Source organism: Callorhinchus milii, unplaced genomic scaffold (genome assembly GCF_018977255.1).
Source record: "Callorhinchus milii isolate IMCB2004 unplaced genomic scaffold, IMCB_Cmil_1.0 Scaffold18, whole genome shotgun sequence".
NCBI classification, from domain to species: domain Eukaryota; kingdom Metazoa; phylum Chordata; class Chondrichthyes; order Chimaeriformes; family Callorhinchidae; genus Callorhinchus; species Callorhinchus milii.
In genome coordinates this window covers 13,629,528-13,650,651 of record NW_024704759.1, presented here as the reverse complement: position 1 = coordinate 13,650,651, position 21,124 = coordinate 13,629,528, and the positions used below count along the sequence as shown (strand labels likewise).

Sequence of the window (21,124 nt, the reverse complement as noted above, 5' to 3'; positions counted from 1 at the left end):
ACCAGCGAACAGCCCAGACAGTCAGACACACCCCAGCGAACAGCCCAGACAGTCAGACACACCCCAGCGAACAGCCCAGACAGTCAGACAGACACACAGACACACCCCAGCGAACAGCTCAGACAGTCAGACAGACACCAGCAAACAGGTCAGACAGTCAGACAGACACCAGCAAACAGGTCAGACAGTCAGACAGACACCAGCAAACAGGTGAGACAGTCAGACAGACACCAGCAAACAGGTCAGACAGTCAGACAGACAGACACCAGCAAACAGGTCAGACAGACAGACAGACACCAGCAAACAGGTCAGACAGTCAGACAGACACCAGCAAACAGGTCAGACAGTCAGACAGACAGACACCAGCAAACAGGTCAGACAGTCAGACAGACACTCAGACAGACAGACACCAGCAAACAGGTGAGGCACTCAGACAGACACCAGCAAACAGGTCAGACAGTCAGACAGACACTCAGACAGACACCAGCAAACAGGTCAGTCAGTCAGACAGACAGACAGACAGACAGACACCAGCAAACAAGTCAGACAGACACCAGCAAACAGGTCAGACAGACACACAGGCACACAGACACACACCAGCAAACAGGTCAATCACACACACCCACAGACAGACAGACAGACACCAGCAAACAGCCAGGGGGTCAATCACACACACACATACAGACAGCCAGGGGATCAATCATACACAGACACAGACAGACACACACAGACAGACACACACACACAGACAGACAGGCAGACAGACACATAGACAGACACACAGACATACATAGACACAGACAGACAGACACATAGACAGACACACAGACATACATAGACACAGACAGACAGACTCACACACAGAGACAGACAGACACACAGACACACACACAGACAGACACACAGACAGACACACTCACACACACAGACACACACAGAGACAGACAGACACACACACACACAGACACACACATACATACAGACAGACACAGACAGACACAGACACATACACACACAGACAGACACACACAGACAGACAGACGCATTTACACACACACATACACACACACACATACAGACACACATACAGACAGACACACATACAGACAGACACACACACACACACCGACAGATATACACACCGACAAATATACATACGTGATCACACATATATAGATATAGACACACAGATACACACGCAGACATACACACACAGACACTGACACACAAAGCACAGACACACACACACATACAGACACACACATACAGACACACACACACATATAGACACACACAGACAGGCTTTTTAAAAAAAAATTGGGAAAGGAATTGTGCAGGATTCATATTTAATACCTTAAAATTAAAAAATATATAATTGGGTCACTCAATCCACGGCTGTTTGTGGGACACTGCTGACTCATTTCGCCCACAAAATACACCATCAATCCACTTTACAGTATATCCTGTGAAGCGCTTTGAGACGTCTCGAAGATGTGATGAGGCGCTGTATCAAGTACAAGGATTATTATTGATATTTTTATTATTATTATTGGATTATCCGAGACAATTTCCTGTTGTTGCTATTTGTTTTCTCTCCCATCAATTTGTTCGAGTTGCTGTCCAGCTTCCCTCCAATATCTCGCAGCAGGTGGTTACTTATTTGGTCAAGATATGCTGTCATGAGGGAGGGGGGAGAACGACAACAACAACAACAACAACAACACGTTACATTTACACGGCACCTTTCACGTTAGGAGGCCGTCCCAAGGTGCTGGACAGGCAGATTTTTGCACCCAAGTTGGGGGTTGGGATCAGGAGGGAATGGAGGGCAGTGAGGGCAGTGAGGGCTGGGGGGGGGTAGGAGGGTGACCAAAGGCGGGGTCTTAAGATATGCGTTGGAGGAGGCGAGGGAGGGAGTGAGGCGGATGGACTGCGGGGTAGAGTTCCAAAGGGTGGGGGCAGAGAGGCTGAAGGCTCGACCACCAATGGTGGGACAGTGATCAAATCACAACCGAGCCCACTCCTGTCCATGCTCAATGCCTATGTATATGTGCACTTTCCAACAGATATGGCTCAGTGGTGATGTGGAGTAAAAGAGCTATGATTTCTGTGCTTGAAAGACTTTCTGGTCCCCAGAAACCCTTTTTGAGGGAAATGATAGCATCCAAAAACCATTGGAGTTGCCTCGGTCCACCATTCACTGTCTAGGCTCACATGAGGCTGGGCTCTGTGGAAGTCTATTCCAGCAGAAATGAGCGCAACCAGGGCAGGAGAACACTGGAGGGAGGGAATTGCTTTTTGGGGGAAAAATGAATAAAACCTGAGTTTCACAAAAGATATTGTTTTGCCCCACAAAATACACAGCCAATTCACTTTACAGTATATTCTGTCAAGCGCTTTGAGACGTCTCGAAAACATGATAAGGCGCTGTATCAAATTATATTAAGGATTATTATATTATTATGATCTATTGTGCTCTGGATAAGAAAGCTTTCACAGCAGTGAATGTCAAGACCTTTTTGAGGGACTTGAAAATAAAGTTTATGCAGCAAATCTCACAAATAAAACAAGATTATACAGTATTACGTTCATTCCAAAAGTGCGTCTTGTTATACGATCTGGAATGAGTCACGATGTACATCGCTCCCACTCTGCTTTGAAACTACATGTAATCAGCGTTGCATTGCATTGGGATAGTTACATGACAGATTGAATGAAGAGTGTATTGGAATAGTGGCACAGCTTTGCACATTCAGTCAGTTTTTGGGGGGCATCGAAGGTTTGTTTCATGCTGTTACATTAAATTTGTGTCCTGAACGAGCAGGAAATCTGTGCAGTAATGTAAATCTAGTGCTTGACCCTTACAACCAGGAACTTTGTGTAGCTGTACAGTGAGTGTTCCTTAACCTGCTGAATAATCAGCAACTCCATACGTGGAAAACCGGTGAATTAAAACAGTGCTTAAATTAACAGCCTCATTGCAATTTCCTTAACCCAGCGCCCTGATGATCGTTGTTCATTGTTCGGGCCGGGCTGGAGATGGGAAGAATCACTGCAGGAACAAGATTGGACCAGAACGATTCTCCCCTCTCTTCAAACAATCCTGCAGCACACCAGTTCATTTTCCTCCGGCTCTTGCAACGGTGCCTTTAACTTTAGTAGTGGCGGGTCACCGTAGGGTACAGGATTGTAGAAGGAGTCCCCATTAGAGTTAACCTCAGATGTCCTGGCGTCCAGAGAACGGGCCTTTGATTGCAGTTGTTCATTTTCCAATATACCTCCCAGGCCATTAACCAGGCAACTCTCATGAGTGGAAAGTCTCTTCAGCTTAGCAGCCACCCTCTGACGCTTGAGTTCTGCCAATGTCTGATAGGTCTTGTCCTTGTTTAACTGCACCGACGGGGCAGAGTCACAGTATCCGTGGGGCACTTGGCCGTTAGCCTTCTCCGTGACTGTAGATGTCTTTAAGGGATCTGTGCCGGAGGAAGGTTGCTGGGAGGTCAAGGAATCATCTGTCGCTTCAGGTTCAGTTTGGTCCAAATCATTTATCGCTACGGGTTCTGGTGAAATTTCCTCACTTGTTATGTTTTCTACCGGGCAGTCGGACGATAAATCCTGCGTTTTGAAGGGAAAAAAAGTACAAGGAAAATTCAAATACTTTGAAGACTATTAAATGCTACCGTTTATAATAATAATAATACCATTTGAATTATTTGTTAAGGATTTTTTTGTTCCCCAGCCCTGAAGGCAGCTGCTCAACTCAGAAAACTGCTGACCTGTTCGGCTACACAAGTGAGTGTTCTTAAACCTGGTGAATTAAATTCAGGGTAAGGAACATTCATTGTGTAGTTATTCGGGAGAATCCGCTCACCAGGCTACCTCCGCGCAACCTCCGAACCTTTTTGAGCGGGCAATCTATTACCAGTGGCTAGTTCTGTCAGCACAAGGTTCTAGCGATTCAACGAGAATCACCCTCTCTCTAGGTCAGGATGATGATAATAATAATAATAATAATAATAATCCTTGCATTTGATATAGCGCTTTTCACGTCGGGAGGACGTCCCAAAGCGCTTCACAGAACACACTGTAAAGTGAATTGACTGTATATTTGTAGGCGAACGCGGCAGCCAATTGCGCACAGCAATGTCCCACAAACAGTCGTAGATTGAAAATGACCAATTTATTATTGTTTTTGGTTTTTGGAGGGATTATTATTAGGCTCTGTGTGGAGTAAGGAAACTTGCCCAAGGTTTCGCCCTCTGCCTGGAATTGAACTCAGGTCTCTCACTTGCAAAGCGAGTGCTCTAACCACTGAGCTACAGGACTCCACAGATGATGATGATGATGATGATGATTCGAAGCTGCCATTAACAGCAGCTGCTCCATTCACTTTGATGTCTCCTAGGGTGGAACGCCATCTGGTGCCCAGGTTCAGAACCTCCACACCTTGACCCAGGAACCATCAAGGTCCTGGCCAACCGGCCTCCAGGTAAGCCATTCACTTCATGGCTGTTTGCGGGAATATTGTTGCGTGGCCTACAAATACAGCCACAGCATTTCACAGTAAATCCCAGGAAGTGCTACGAGATATGGTGCTGTGACCAGGTACCACATCAAACCCAAGGAGTATGATTATTATTATTTTTTATTAATGATTAAGGGACAAACCAGACCACCACGCTCTCCTTAACAAAACGTTTTTTTTATTACTATTGTTTGAAATGATTATAACAATAATAATAATCCTTGCACATGACACGCCTTTGAGACGTCTCAAAAGCGCTTCACCAAATATATTGTAAATATTGCGATCTGAAATGAATTAAGATAGGAGTTCAATCTCCTACCTGGGTAACGTTTTCCTGCTCTTTGGATGACCCTTTATCTTCTGCATCACTGCTTGGGATTTCCTTCTCCTCCCTCCTTTCCATCTGCTGCCAGACAATTGCTTCCTGCTCACATTCCTTCCTGTATAAATTATTCCGGTCGGACACGCTCGCTCTCCGCACAACCGTTCTGAAAGGAAACGGGAGAATCCTCATAACGCTTGGCACGCATGCATTCCTCACACGGGAGGCGGGAAGAATTCTTAAAATAAAATAGCAGCCGAAGATATCGGCAGCACTTTCATTCAGCCTCAACTGTAGAGAGCAAAAAAAAATCCAGAAAGACTTCAGATAAACATTTCTGGAACGCTCAAACAGGGGCAGCACTTTCGTTTGATTACTGTAACGACTAAAAACTTTGCCGGGTGAGGAGGGCATGTACCAACCCTCGACATCTGGCGCTGGATGTCCTCCTGCTCAGCGATGACTTCTGCTTGCCCAGTGACTTCATGATGCTCTCGTGCTTGTGTTTGAGCTGTCGCAGCATGGCCTTGGACTCCTCGTCTTCACACAGGTCTGCGGTGGAGAGACAACAGCAGCACTTTTATTAACACGCGTCCGTCCTTGTGGCATTTCAGGCACCAGAACGCGTATCAGTTTAACCCCTTCCTTCCCTCCTTCATCCCCCCAAACGCCACCTTTCAACAGCTCACCCAAGTGACCGATCTTCAGATCTGAACCCAGAATGTGAGCTTGGGCTAGGTGATTGCAAGGCCACTGCTGTTCCATCTGCCGTGCAGATCGACCGAATGAGACAAGATAAAGGGTTTCAGTGCATTATGTGTCTGGAAAGGAATTCCACTACATTTGCCTGGAGGGAAGAGAGAATGAGACATCGGTGATGGACTCACCAATTGGTGTTTCTTCCAGGTGGGTCTTGGCATTGAGATTCGCACCATGTGCTACCAGCAGTTCTGCGATCTGCAGCTGTGGGAAGAAAAAGCATGTCCAACGTCTTGTTCGGAGCATATAGATTTGCCTACAAAGTACAGTCACTGCACTCTACAGTACACTAAAAATATCCTGCAAAGCAATTTGAGATGTTTTGATGGTGCGGAAAGGGGTTATATCAAATCCAAGGATTACTATTATTATTTCAGCACAGAGCAAGAATAGAACCTGTAGTCAAATCAAGTCTTTATTATTCAGCATCACACGTAGTCCCACTAAGCTGAGCCAACGGAGAGGCTGTTGAGCTGCATCTCACCCACCCAAGCAGATGACTTAGAAACAAACTGCAGTTCTTTGTGATAAAAATCAAATCTTCAACAACACAGAGCAATGTTAACGTCACCGCTCTGTAGGATTCACCACCACAGGTATTCAGCACATCACATTACTAGATCTATTGATGGGTTTCTTGGTAGCTCACGAGTGCTCAGTCTCAACTAAAAGGTCAGAACATTCAATTCCCAGGCCCCCCGTCAGTCACTCACGTGTCTCGGCTGGATGAGCTCCGAGGTTCACTGTCACTCAGATACGCTATCTGCATTGGGTGGTCCCAGGGCTGTCTGTTAGTCAAACTCACCAGCTTCATTGGACAAGTCTCAGACCTGCCCATCACTGAGACTGTGTAGAAGCTTCAAGCTCTACTGCCTCCATTGGGGAATTTCACAGCAATCTGTAACAGACTGGGGGGAAATCCCAGAGCTCTCTATCACTCTGACTAGTTGGCTCAGCAGGGAATTGTGTAGGTTTCCAGCTGTGTTGGTGGATTGAGATCTGTGTGGAAATGAGACATTCTATCTCGGGGGAGATTGAGTGTCTGGCTCCCGCTGATCCTGCCTCAGCCAGGAATGTGGGGAAGGAGGAAAGGAAGAGCTAAAGCTGGTCCCGTTAGGAAAGGGACAAAAACAACAGCCAAGCATCATCATTATCCAATGATCCTTGCTGGAAAGTGTGTGTGTGTGTGTTGGAGAGGAGAAAAGTTGATGTGTGTGGTGGGTGGGGCGGGGGGGTTGGGGGTTTCTGACAAGGTTTGAGATCAGATTCACATCACAGCTCAAACACATGAGGTTGGAACTGAAGTTACCTTAATCTGTCAAAGGTGTGACAAACTTTACGATAGATCTCATCCACAGTTATTCTCTAATATTCTTTTGCATATATGTGGGTATGGGTGTGTGTATATATATGTGTATATTCACACACACACACACAATAAATATATAAAAAGAAATGTGGTCACTCAATCCACGACTGTTTGTGGGATGCTGCTGTGCGCAATTGGCAGCTGCGTTTAGCCCACAAAATATTGTTTTGAGACGTCTGAAGACGCGGTGAGATGCTGTATCAAATGCAAAGATTGTTATTATTATTATTACATAGAATTGTAACACACACAAACACACACTCACCTGCCCCCAGCATGCGGCGGCATGCAGTGGCTCCCAACGGTCCAGGTCTTTGACGTTCACTTTAGCTCCGTATTTGAGCAGCAGCTCAGCTGCTGAACAGTAACCATTAGCAGCAGCTACATGCAACTGAAGGGAAGAAAATAAAAGGGGGTTCATGAGACCTCGGTAAACCCAGAGACCAGCCATTTCCCGTAAAGAAACAACAGCCGCACGATAAGGATTTACTTTCATGACTGGTGTTTCCCAGCAGGAGTTCCCTGCTTTACAGCAGAAGATTTAGCTTTGGTTTATTCTGTTGTATTACATTACCAGGTATTTTAAACAGTAAAGGAAGACATATAGTCACTGGGGGAGGCAAGGAATCCTCCCACCCAGCTCCTGTTAACCCTGCAAGCCAAAGCCCTATCTGGTAAGGGTGGTCCTAGCTGGACAAGCGTTGGGAAAGCTTGCCAGATGGTGCCATCAATGGCAAGCTATGACGTATTAGTTGGTTAGACTTCCGCAGTTACCCCAATGTACACTCTGGGGTTCTTTCCAGGTGTAGGTAGGATGCATGGAATTCTCAGCTTGATTTGGTGACTGTTAGGCACGGTGATGGGTTTCTGTACGTGTCAAGACAGTGGACTGACTAAAAAAAAGTAAGATCCCCAAATGCAGGTTGGAGGTTTTGCGGTTTGCAGAACTGATAGAGGCCGTGCAGTTTGTACAGAAGGGGGGTGGCTAGTGGAGGAGAAATCAGCCAGAGTTCCCACATCAAGGAACGAGTGTGTGGGTGGACAGGATTGGGCTCAGCTGTGATACCTTGCACTGTGAAACAGCTGCACTGTTGACACTGTTCTTCACATGTGTCCAGCCTCATACGTGAAGAACGAACGGCCACTTTTGGGGGATGTTACCGTAGGGCAATTAATGCCTGTGGGAACCGTAGCTAGATCGCTGTTTGTTTTACAAGTGAGGAGAAAAGTCGATTTAAACATGACGTTAAACGAACAACATTTAAAAATACACACACACACATATATATATATATATATATACTCAAATAGCAATGGCCAGGTCACATTCCCACACAGCAGTGAGTGAGTACACCACAAGATCATCAAAACAAACAGCGAGGAGGGTTGCACTAATCAACTAATCAATTTGCCTGATCCTTGACCCACACATTTTTGATGATCCTTCACATTTACCGAGCAGCAGGATGCCTCGAGTAGATTGTTCCTCCTGCTGGCATTGCTTACCATGGTGCCTCCGTGTGAGTCTGTTCCATTCAGATCTGTTCCGGCCTGAGCTGCTTCTGTGATGTCTGCAATCATCTGCTGCTCTGTGGCCGCCCGGACTTCATCGATCTTTTCCTGAGTGATCCCTGAAGAAGATAACAATAATAATGATATTAATAATAATCTTTGCAATTGATACAGTGCCTTATCACATCTTTGCGACGTCTCAAAACGCCTCACAGAGTATACTGTAAAGTGAATTGACCGTATATTTTGTGGGCGAAACACGACAGCCGACTGAGAACAGCAGTCTATTAAATGCCTGAGCAATGTGTCCAGCTTCTATGAAACGGACTCTCTCAGGCGATTTGTAACCCTCTAAAATTTGCAGAGATAGAGGAGAGGATCTAAGCCTTGGAAATCAAGATAGGGATCAGCGGGGATCAGTTCCTTGCACGCTTTCGGGATGAGGCAATGATAAGGTAACTGTAACGTGCTGAATATTTTACACCTGGATTTACTTACAAGACACACGGAGTCAGGAGCGACTTCCTCCTACACACACACACTGTCAACAGTGGAATCAGTTACCTCCTGGAAAGATGGTATCAGTTTTACCAGCTGTGAAAATAGTGATGTAAAAAAACATCACTTCTGTAATTCTCCCAACTCAATATTCAACAGCAGCACCCGGTCTCACACCTGCCCTCTGATCACTGTGGTGTTTTGCCTTCAAAGAAAAGTCATTACATGCGGCAGCAATTGCCGTGAAGCACGTCACAATGTTTTGACGTCCTGCAGTTACAAAGATAGAAATAATAATAATAATAAATTGGTTACTCAATCCACGACTGTTTGCAGGGCACTGCTGTGCGCAATTGGCTGCCGAGTTTCTCCCACAAAATAAACAGTCACTATTCTGTTCAGTATATCCTGTCAAGAAGTTTCAACGAGGTGATAAGGCGCTGAATCAAATGTAAGTCTTATTATTTGATTGTAGAACGCCGGACCATGGAAGAGATGGAAAAACACTGAGCAGAGCAACAAGGTATCACAGTGTGAGGGGGAATTAAATCAACAAATAGATTACACTTGAACTTTTGGAGAGTTCCTTGCCTTTAAATCAACTAAAGCAAAATAGCACATTTACCATTAGCAGCAATCAGACCACTGACCGGTTGTCAGGCAGATGAGTTGTCTCTGCTGCCTCTGTTCAGTACATTAGAGATTTACATCACTCATGGACCACACAGATCACTGAATGGTGTGCTTTTCCTCTCTCCGTGGCCTCTCATTTTTGTATAATGTATTCAGTCGCTGGCCTAACTAACAGCTGATGTAATGGCTGGTTAATTGGGGAGCTGGAACCAACTATCTCGGTTAACATTCTGAAAATGGTACGCCCGAATAATTAGGCTAAGTGTGAGTCAACGTTTCCATCTCCCATTGGAATGCTTAATAGAAAATATTTAAAAAGGTCCTTTTGGGAGAGGCGTGTGTGTGAGCGAATGAGCACATAAAATAGTGTAAAAGTGTAGGTGCATCGGGAAGAAGAGCGACAAAATGCTGAAGAGGATCTGAAAGGGAGAATTAGAGCACATTTGTATGCAGCGAAGCCACTGAGTGTGTGATTTATTTGATAATTTAATCGTTTTAGACCATATTTTTTTGTGGTCTCCTCCAATGTGACAGTACATTTACATTGTGTCTTCCTCTCCCCTTTAAGCTTTTAATCAGCTAATGGATTATTCAATCTGTTTCTGCATAAGGCAACCTGGATAAGGAATAAGGGTCTCGAGTGTTAAAAACTGACCCTGTACCAGTGCTCAGATGAGGCCATTCTCATGACCTACATAACCATCTGTTTAATTATCCTCCTCTGTCTTACCCTGGTTGGCCATCGCTGTCTCGAGAAGGTCCAAGGTCTGCTCATCATCGCACAGATCATAGGGCATGTTCCCATCTGCATTGACTGCCAGCAGGTTTGCTCCCCTGCGGACAGAAGCAACAGTGAGATCATGGGCGTTGCCAGCATCATCCCAATTATCAGACATCGCTTACAACCACAACAACAAATTCCATTTTCACAGCGCCTCTCACGTCAGCAGGACGTCCCAAAGCGCTGGACAGTTCAGGGTGTGCACCAGAGCTGGGGGTTGGGATCAGGAGGGGTGGAAGGCAGGGAGGGTGGGGGGTAGGAGGGTGACCGAAAGTGCGGTAGAAGAGGAAGGTCTTGAGACGGGCATTGAAGGCGGTGAGGGAGGGAGGTGAAGGGACTGTGGGATGGAGTCCTGAAGGAACTTACTTCCTGCTACATAAGGTACAACCCCACCAGTCATTTTCCTGTAGGACAAAGTCTTATACTCCACAGTGACTTCCCTTTTGTTAGCTATCAAAGCCACGCTGGTGATTTCTGCGGTAAAGACACTGAAGGTCATTTCCTGGCCAGGCTGGAGGAACACTCACCTCCCCACAAGGATCTTCACCAGATCGGTGTGTCGACACGTGGCTGCAGCGTGTAACGGAGTCCACAGCTCGTTGTCTGTTGCGTTCACGTTTGCTTTCTTATCCAACAGCAGCTTTACCAGCTCTTCAAAATTATCTATGCAGCACTAGGAGGAAATAGCAAGACATTTCAGCACCTGGAGACAACACAAGGACAGCATTATCCAATAATAATAATAATCCTTGCATTTGATAAAGCGCCTTAACACGTCTTCGACACGTATCAAACATTTCACAGAAACTGCAGTCAAGTGCAGTGACTGTATACTTTGTGGGCGAAAAACGGCAGCCAATTGCTTACAAACAGCTGTAATGCATGTTCTTGTCCTGCGCCAGACACACACAAGCTTCACGCTGAGTTTCGTTGTATAACCTGCTGGCATTTGTGCGTATGCTTCAATATGGGATGTTTCAATATGGTAAAGGAGCTATAAAAATGTAAGCTTGTTGTTTTACATGAAATTAGAGGAATTTACTGCTAAGCATCAACACCTCTGACTGTTCTCAGTTGGTAATATTTCAGATATGCAAAGAATAATAATAAACTCCTATCCTGATTGCTTTATTTAGAAAAATCCCAATGCCTGAAATGCAGTGATTTTGCTATTTGAGCAATTTGATGGGTTCTGTTCCAGTTCAAAAAATGGATATGTATGAAGTTCAGCTGCAGCATCTCTCCGGCTCTCCAGCAATGAATGACAAAAAAAGGGAGTATTTAAAAAGAGTTTCTTGTGAGCACAGGAGGCCAGAAACCCTTTACTTTTTTTAATCAGTTTCAGGAGCCGAGTTAACACAATAATTCCAGACGTCCACTGTGGCCGAATTGAAGAACATTACAGCGGGAACATGAGTGACACGGAAGCCGAGCGACAAGAGGAAATGTTTCGGCTGCTTGAGGTCTCTTCCAATGAGACCAGTAAAACTAACCGAGAAGGAAGAGGCGGGGCGAGAAATGAGGTTTTAAGGAAATAACTAACCCAGCGCAAAGCACTGTTTCAAGTGGCATTCGTGGTCAAAGGACAAAATAGACGATTGTGTAAGAATACTATTTTTCCTCCCTAAATTAAGGTCTGTCCAACGCCTTGGGATGTTCCCCCGACTCGAAAGGCTCTATGCAAATGTAATTTGTTGTTGTTTTCTGCCGCACTCGAATCGTGATTTTTTTTTTGCTGGGAGCAGACTTCCTGTAGCCTGTGTTCTGCGACATTGTCTGCCAGACTTTGCTCAACACACACTCAGGCCATAAGCTGTTCAAGTGCATGATAATAGTTTGGTCACTCAATCCACGGCTGTTTGTGGGGACGCTGCTGTGCGCAATTGGCTGCCGCGTTTCACCCACAAAATACATACAGTCAATTCACTTTACAGTAGATTCTGTGAAGCGCTTTGAGACGTCTCGAAGACATGATAAGGCGCTGTATCACACTAAACGATTGTTATTATTATTACGTTCTTTTTGTCACACTGTAGCTTTGTGACCTGAAAGGACACTTTTTTTTTAACATATCAAAAAAATGACGCAATCCTAAGACCCACTGAGATGCATTTCATTAAAGTAAGCACTGCTTTTTGTAACACTTGCATTTTTACTGGACTTGTGCGTGAACCATGGAATCCAAACTAAAGATTGGGATTTGCTGTGTACCTTAAACTTTTCCCCTGTGGACTGAGACCGAACTGGCCAGTCGCAGCCCTTCTTAAAAAATAATAATGGAAATTCCTGAAATTCTCAAGGATTACTGTTTGCCATCAATAAGCCCTTTCAATTCCCGATTAACTTGGCAGTAAATCTCCCAGTGCTGCTGTGGAAAGCCCTCTCTCATCAATCAGTTTAATCAACACTGTTAAAGGCACAGACCAGAGCTTCCCCCTGATGTCTTGGTTAGTTGAAGTGACTACCCAGAGTAATACTAGAGTCCAGAGATAAGGAAAGTCCCAAATTCAAATCCATCCCGCAGTCCCTTCGCCAAGCCTCACCTTCGGTCACCTCCTACCCCTAGTTTCCCTGCCCTCCACCCCTCCTGATCTCAATCCCCAGCTCAGGTCCAAATCCCTGACTGTCCAGCGCCTTGGGACATCTTCCTGACGTGAAAGGTGCCATGTAAATGTCATTTGTTGTTTTTGCATTAGTTGATCTCATCCTACATTTGTAATTCTGCACTTGGCTTCAGGGAAAGGAGTAAGTGGGGGGGGGGGGGGGGGGGGGGAAGGTGGGGGCAAGAGATGGAATCAATCAACGTTCCCGCTCCTGATCACCACTATCTCTGGAGAGAGCTTGTGTGGATGTCAGATGAGAATGAGATGAGGCTGAGCTGTTGTGATGAACTAGTCTGTGAACACTCATTCTCTGGCAACACATGAAAATGGCCACTTAGGAAGAAACCAGAGGGCAGCACTGACACTAGTTGAGATCAGGTTCCATGGTTAACACCTGTCCTTCTGGCCCAAGTAGCTCTTCTTCAAGGTCTCCACAGTAAGATTAAGAAAAAGTTAATTCACTTCATGGCTTGGGTGTGGGACACTGCTGTGCTCAAATTGGCTGCCGTGTTCACTTACACAGTCACTACACTTTACAGAAAACTCTGTGAAGTTCTTTGAGACGCTTTGACATGATAAGGCGCTATATCAAATGTAAGGATTAATATTCTTTTCATCATTATTATGATTAAAATACTCTCCCATTGCCACTCCAGCTAAGAATAAGTTAGCACAGAGCGGGAATCGTTGTTAGAAACTTCCACAAATGTTTCACAGTTGCCAGTGCGAAGAGAAGGAAAAAAGTAAGCAAAGTATTTTCAGTGAAAACCTGTCAGCACAGATGCACGAATAAAACTTGATTGGCAAATTCAGATAAATCTCACCTTGGCAATCACTGACAATAAACATTGTCAAGTTCTTCAGAAACCCAACAAAAGCTCACGCACACAGTCTCTTGTCTCGTGTCGAAACACGCCAGCAACTTTTTCCACTTTAACTAACATTTGAGGCTCAACAACGGCCCCTTTGTCTGGGAACAATGAGAGAATTAAAGAAAAAAAAAGGAAAATTTTCTGCAGGAATCTGTGCTAATACTTTCCAAACAAAGGCGCTATTGAACGAATGGCAGAAGTGAACAATGTTGGGATGCAATGTGTGACTCCTTCCCGCACCAGCAACATAGCTCTGCTGCCACTTGTTCCCCTGATAGCAAGTGCCCAAACGGGAGCAGAAGGCAGGGAAATAACAATAATAATCATGGCATTTGATATAGCACCTTATCATATCTTCGAGACGTCTCAAAGCACTTCACAGAATATAACGTAAAGTGAATGGACTGGATGTTTTGTGGGCGAAACGCTGCAGCCAATTGTGCACAGCAGCCTCCCACAAACAGCCGTGGATTGAATGACCAAATTATTATTATTTGTTTATTTTGAAGGAATTATTACTCCCAGAAAAGTGATCTGCCAATCGAATATCAACTGGGTTCCTACTTACTGCTAGATAAACAGAGGTGTGTGTGTGTGTATGGAGTAAGGAAACTTGCCTAAGGTTTCGTCCTGCCCGGGAATCGAACCCAGTCGAGTGCTCTAACCACTAAATTACAGAAATGTTATTCAGACCTTTGGTGCTGGTCGATGTTGGCCTGAACTATCAGCCCACAAACCATTCCAGATGGAGCTCAGTGACAAACTCACATCAGGTTATTCAGTTGGTAAACAGCTGCTCCCCTTCCCAGCACTACAATATTTGCCAGCACCTTGGGACGTCCTCCCGACGTGAAAGGCGCTCTATAAATGGAATCTTGTTGTTGTTGTTGTTGCTTCTGCATCAACTCAAATGATCTAATACACACAAGTGTGTCAGCTAGGCTCACTTGATGTCACTACTGCCTCTGTAGTTGCGGGTTCAAGCCCCATATCAGAACTTGAGCTTATAGTCCAGGCTAAGACTGCAGATCAGTTCTCCAATGCTAGACATAACATCCTCCGAGTAAGATATTATAGTTCTGCCTGTCCAGGTGGATGTTAAAGATCCCATGACGCTATTCAGAAAGAAAAGGGAAGTAGTTTCTGGCCAGGAATCCACCAGATAAATTGTTTATTCACCGTGTAATATATTATTCTAATACTAATATTCCTTGTATTTCATATAAAGCCTTATCACGTCGTTGAGACATCTCAAAGCGCTTCGCAGAATATACTGTGAAGTCAATTGACTGTATGTTTTCTGGGTGGAGCGCTGTTTTTTTTCTCATGGAAAAAAATCTCATGGCTGTTTGTGAGACTTTGCTATGTGTACACTGGCTGTGGGGTTTATTTGGAAGTTTTTAAAGAACGATTGTTCTGGAACGTCAGCACCGAGAGGTTTCTACAGGATGAGACGAGTGAGTTTAGGGTTTTTCACAGGCTTGAGCCAGTGTGGGGGCTGTCCTTGTGTACATCAACATATTTGCCTTATCTGAAATCAGGAGGCAAGACAGAGGGTGTCCACGTATAATCAAGTGAGGTCATGTCTACTGCCAATGCCTCCCTTAAGAATCAAAACATGATTTATTGCAATATTTCCCCTAATGAAACACAAGGCGAGTTGCAAATCCCTGAGTTATCGCTAACCTGACAGCAACGAGCAGTGCGTCTAAAAAGTGGAACATGTTGCATTCCCCAGAACTGGTATCATTTCTACTGATAAGTGCAAAAAATAGTTGCAGTGAAAAGTTTCCTGAAGAGAGAGAGAGGAGACTTTCCGCTCATAGGTCTTGTTTTCAGTTGAACAGGTGTCCCCCTAGGTGAAGGGGCAGCAATTTAAGTCACAATCACCACACCTTTATAGTATATCCTAGGAGACATCCTATATTAAAGGTAAGGATTATTTTTTATTATTATGAATAATACTAAAAATGCCACATCTGCCATTGAATACTGAGCAGCGTTCTGAGTTCCTGTGGTACTTGGAAGCTTGCCAGCAATTAGAAGCCAGTGTGCGTGCAGCCCACTTCAAATGTGCAGTGCAGGTCTGCCAGCACAGACCGGGGGGGGGGGGGGGGGGGGGTGAGCGATGGTGGGGTGGGGGGGGCGGGTGGGTGGATTTGGACTGACACCAGTATTGGCTGAACCAAATTAATTCACTCGATGCTGGCCTCAACTGTTGAATCAGTTGCTAGTATTCCTTTTGATGCTAACAAGCTGTTTCAGACCAAGTTCTAGGATGTCGTTCCATAGCAGAGTGTGAAAGAATCTTTTACACGTGACTGACCTCCTCTCATTGACACTGCCTGTCCCGAGGGCACTTTCCCGCATCGACACATAAACACCGTTGGAGACCTCCTGTAGTCCAAAGTGATCAAAAGGTTATTCTTTACCTGATGCAGTGCAGTGAGTCCATCTTCATTGGATAGGTCTGGATTTATGTTTCTCTTCAGTAATTGGCGCACTGCAATGAAAAGGATGGAGATGACTGTTTACAGTATAGAGCCCTGGCCTTAAACCAACAGCAACTAAAAGAGCTTAAAGTGATGTGCATTAGGCTTGGTGTGGAAAGAGCCAATATTCAATCACAATCGAGTAGCCTCCTAGAAGGCACCACCTCAAGTAATGTGCGAATATTTGGGAGAAGGTATTAGAGCAACTTGTGTCCATGGGACCAAAATACCAATTATAATAATCATAATAATAATAATCCTTGGATTTAATACAGCGGCCTATCCCGTCTTCGAGACATCTCAAAGCGCTTCTCACAATATACTGTAGAGTGAATTGACTGTACGTTTTTGTCGGTGAAAGAAGGGAAAAAAAGTAAAATTCCTTCAGGAGAAGGAGAGAAGCGAGGAGGAAGGTGAACTGCCTTTAGATGTTTGCAGCAATCATTCCTTCATTATTCCTCCTTTCCTGCTTGTATTTACACCGGTAACTTTTATATAGTGCTGTGAATCAGGGTATGGTAGCCAAGCATCCAGTTCTTTGTCTGTGTTCAATAGATGACACTCAATGATGTGAAGATACAGACAACTCACTGCTGAACAATGACACCAAACAGAGGCTCATCACACATTAAGACTTAATAGTTTTCCACAATAGCATCAGTGTATTTAAGAGAAAACGTGCTGCTTACATGAGGGAGAAAGGAATAGAGAAATAGAAGAGGATGGGAGGGGACTGGTGTGGACACTGACAAGGACTAGTTGGACTGAATGGCCTCGTTCTGTGCCATATTACTCTCTATAACTTTGTAACCATAAACAAGACACATCCTACATAAAGACAATATGATAGCCATTTAATTCAAGCTTTCTGTTAATGGCTAGACTGGCTCTCTCTGGAGACTTAAGCATAGACTTAATCACTGATTCCAATTTAATAGTGCGAGTGGCTGTGATAGCCCCCAATGCTCAAAATAGACAACCAACAGTCATTACAGTGGGTTGATATATTGAGACATATTGTAAAACAGCTGCAACACTTTAATCCAAACCTAAAGTATTTTGTTGCTGTACATTGACAAAGACCAAAGTGCCCATGGACTGTGGAGCAGGTGTGAGATTCCAAGATTCAGAATTTACTGAAAGAAAATAGAATCTAACACAATGTCATTTTACACACGGTTGCTCTTAACCTCAGTTACCTCCTGATTGCTTGAGCCCAGATCAAGCCAGCACAGACAATCCAGTAGTTCCCTAGTCAACGTGATGTGACATCAACAGTAAGTGAGATCAACAGTGCAATCACTCGGCCACAGTGAGCGTAAGCTACATTAACGGAGCACCACATTTCACCAACCCTGCCCATTGGACCTTCCTCTTCGACCATGCCTACCATTACCTCGCTCCCCCCCTCCCCGTCGTGCTCCGCCACTGTCAAGCACTCCGGGATGCTAGCCTGCATGAGGGGCGCTCACAGTAGTCATACTGTACAACAACAAGTGCCTATATGACAAAGTCAAGAGTACAAGAGATACAGTAAATATTGTATACTAATGGTAGGAAGAGACAAGTCAGAGTGGCAATTACATCTCCAGAGATCCATTGCAATACATTTCCTCTAATGCAAGTCCGCTATTAGGGCTGAATGTTCTCTAGCTTCACTTAACCTCTAATAGAGCAAAATGCTGGTATCTCTCAATATGTAGGCCAGGCACTGTGCACTGGGGAAACAATGGTTGCAACAGGATGGGTCATTTTAATTCTATAGCAGGGACATATTTTTAATGCACGTCTGTAATATTAAACAGAACCCCCTAACAATCCCTGTGAAGCTGAGTGATTATGTAATAATAGAAAATAGCATTAAATATAACTGTAATAGCAAAGAGTATGAATTCAGGTTTTACAATTCTCAGAAAGTTCCATCGAAGTCCATTAGTTCATCTCTCCCAGGGCTCCTACATTCATTTATCACTTGAGTTGCTCGTGAACTGTGCAAGTTACTTTTCCACTGCATAGTTTGATATAATAATTGTTTGCTTTGTGAAAATAAAATCCATTCATCATGTTGTTGGCTTCAGTGAAATGAACTGTGTTGGCTCTTGAAAAACCTAAGAGACTTCAAAATCTCAACACATCAAAATTACATTCAGCATCCAATGACCGACCAGTCTTTGAAATCAGGACTCACTTTAACGTGATGAAAAAGCAAGTGAACACTAGGATCAAGGTACTCATCATCATCCCTGGCCCTGATTAGCTTGTCACTGGCATAGAAGGAGTTAAGCATGTAATGCTATTAAGCAAATGGAAATCAAAAACCTCAAATCATTTCCTACCCACACCCAGTGCATTTACTTCTGTTGAGTAAATATGACTTCCTATTGAAGGAGACGTGTCTTGCAAGAAGTTTTAACTTGTTTACAACCCGAGGGATTACATCTACATGATTAATGCAGCAAAGATAACAGCAAACGTATCTTTATCCTAATCTTTTCTTTTTAAGGTCAAACCTAGTTTTTAAGTATATATTAAAAATATTGTTTTAAATCATGGGTGAAAACGTACGACACTTAAGGCATAAAATGATATAACGCGTTAGAAATTATATAATGGCAAATGCAACGAAACAGTACGCTGGGCTCCCTGATGGCTCGGTTGGTAAATGCAGTATGTGTTGTGGGATTGGGACTTGTAGACCAAAGAGTTGTCATGCTTGGTTCGTGTGGTTAGCTGATCTCAACCAGGGAAGCAAGAAGAGACACCACAATGGGTCTTTGTGCCTCTGGCACCAGATCTGATAGAAAATGGTCAACTGTATCATCCTCTAGAACAAAAGGGAATCCAGAGTTGGAATATGTTACCAGGAACTTTTACAGAGCTCAAAAACCATAGAATATTATAGCCCAGAAGGAGGCCATTCGGCCCATCGTGCCTGTTCCAGCTCTTTGGAAGAGCTGCCTAATCAGTCCTGCTCCCCCGTATCCTTGCAATTTTTTCCTCTTCAAGTACCTATCCAATTCCCTTTTGAAAGTTGTTATTGAATTTGTTTCCACCGGCCCTTTAAGACAGTGCATTACAGTCCGTAGCAACTCTCCGTGTGTAAAAAGAAATCTCCTCATCTTCCCTCTGGTTCTTTTGCCAACTATCTGGAACCTATGTCCCCCAGTTAATGTCTGCTATCACTAATTTAGTAACTTTGTTCTGAATGGGTTTAACTGCAATGTGCCTAAGAGTACATCTATTGCTCTAAAAATAGTCACAGAAAGACTGTGTGCAAGTCAAGAGACAAGGAACGTGAAACATCTGTAACAGAGACAGGATTTACCTTCAGTTTTTAATTAACGAACATTCGGTGACTGGCGTATGTGTGGCTCATAAATAAATATTCCATTGAACGAAAAAGTCTGGAGATTCAGTTAACCTGAGGGCACTTGTGCAAGGAAAATCTTGAAACACAAAAGTGTCAGCAAAGGCCAGGAAGTATAGATAGCCCTAGATAGCTGCTGTCTTGACAAGTCATTGATACAGGGGAACCTAAAGAGCAAGGCAGACTAAAATCTGGGGAATACTTTATGACACAATATTATAGTCACAGAATACAAACAGCAAAAGCAGACACTGATCCAGGAAGCGGTTAAGTTCCTACCACACTTCCCTTCCTCCTCCACCAACTTGTAAAGCTGTAACTCACTTGTGATGTGTAATAGACTCAAACGTGGGGAAAAATTAATTGCAGACTTTCTCCTCTCTCATCATACGGAACAAATTTGCAGTCATATGGGAGGCAGCGGAAGGGGGAGGGGGTGGGAGGTTGGTGGAAAGAAAACACATTCTTTTCTAAAACAGGGGTCTTCAGGAACACGAAAAGCACAATTGTGCAATCTAAAAAGGGGGAGCATTGCCCAGGGTGCAAATCTCACATATTTGGGATATCAAATGGATCACGATGAAGGTCAAAGCAAAGCAACGAGGACAATTGAAAAGTCCCACAATGATCATCAGAGATTCCCCAGAAACACCCTTTCCAGTTTAAGGTTTGATTATTTACGTTCGATTATTTTGTGGGCCCAGGTTTCAATTCTCAGCAAACTTTGGCAGGTAATGCAGAACCATAATGGTTTTGCTGTTTGGCAGCTTGTACAGGACTTAGCAGTGACCTGCACACTCCCAGTTGCTGCCAATCTGTAAAAGCGGTGACATGCCTAAGAGAGTAGACTGTTACTGCTCGAAGCTGTCACACTCATCAGTGTGCGGTGTTCCCAGTACTCCATGCCTGATGCTGCATTTTCTACGCTGCATCTGATGCTGGCTTGCTAGTCAGCGAGAGCGCGATTTTCACAATAATACTATCCAATGCTGGTGTGCGCTTGGCAAGGAGTAATGTCCAACTTACTTCATTGTTCAATGTTAGCATGCTCGTAATGATGTGCCACATACACCCCCTGCAGTGGACAGAGTCCCATGTTGGCATGATTTCGATGAGAAGCTGTCGTAGCATATCACGGTTTTACATTGAGGATATTGCACACATGATAATCAGTGAGGGCAAATGCTGAGTGCGGTACTGCCAAATATTTACAAGCAGAAGCCAGTCTGATTTAGAAAGGATGAGAGTCCAACAGCATCTGGGACTCTGCAATTAAAGCATTCAAACTCTACAGCTGGTGTTCCAACATGTGCAAGAAATGTTTTGTGCCTCCAGGGCTGAACTAATGTATTTCTTGATACATAAAGAAGATCAAAGCACAACACATT

At 44.3% G+C, this 21,124-nt stretch overlaps 1 protein-coding gene across 4 annotated transcripts in view; it reads right to left on the bottom strand.

Annotated features, from left to right (window-relative positions):
- Nucleotides 1-2,430: 2,430 nt before the first annotated feature.
- The window catches only part of ppp1r16b (protein phosphatase 1, regulatory subunit 16B), a 31,531-nt gene continuing 12,837 nt past the window's right edge, over nucleotides 2,431-21,124 (bottom strand). For 3 of the 4 annotated variants that reach the window (XM_042341787.1, XM_007905199.2, XM_007905200.2), the window contains exons 3-11: nucleotides 16,310-16,380; nucleotides 10,930-11,075; nucleotides 10,352-10,455; nucleotides 8,485-8,609; nucleotides 7,244-7,369; nucleotides 5,738-5,813; nucleotides 5,273-5,402; nucleotides 4,848-5,016; nucleotides 2,431-3,615 (exon numbers count right to left, since the gene is read on the bottom strand). In XM_042341787.1, coding sequence (XP_042197721.1) covers nucleotides 3,094-3,615; nucleotides 4,848-5,016; nucleotides 5,273-5,402; nucleotides 5,738-5,813; nucleotides 7,244-7,369; nucleotides 8,485-8,609; nucleotides 10,352-10,455; nucleotides 10,930-11,075; nucleotides 16,310-16,380 — 1,469 coding nt within the window. In that variant the 3' untranslated portion in view covers nucleotides 2,431-3,093. The remainder of the gene's footprint in view (nucleotides 3,616-4,847; nucleotides 5,017-5,272; nucleotides 5,403-5,737; nucleotides 5,814-7,243; nucleotides 7,370-8,484; nucleotides 8,610-10,351; nucleotides 10,456-10,929; nucleotides 11,076-16,309; nucleotides 16,381-21,124) is intronic. The other variant, XM_007905202.2, reaches the window with a different exon arrangement.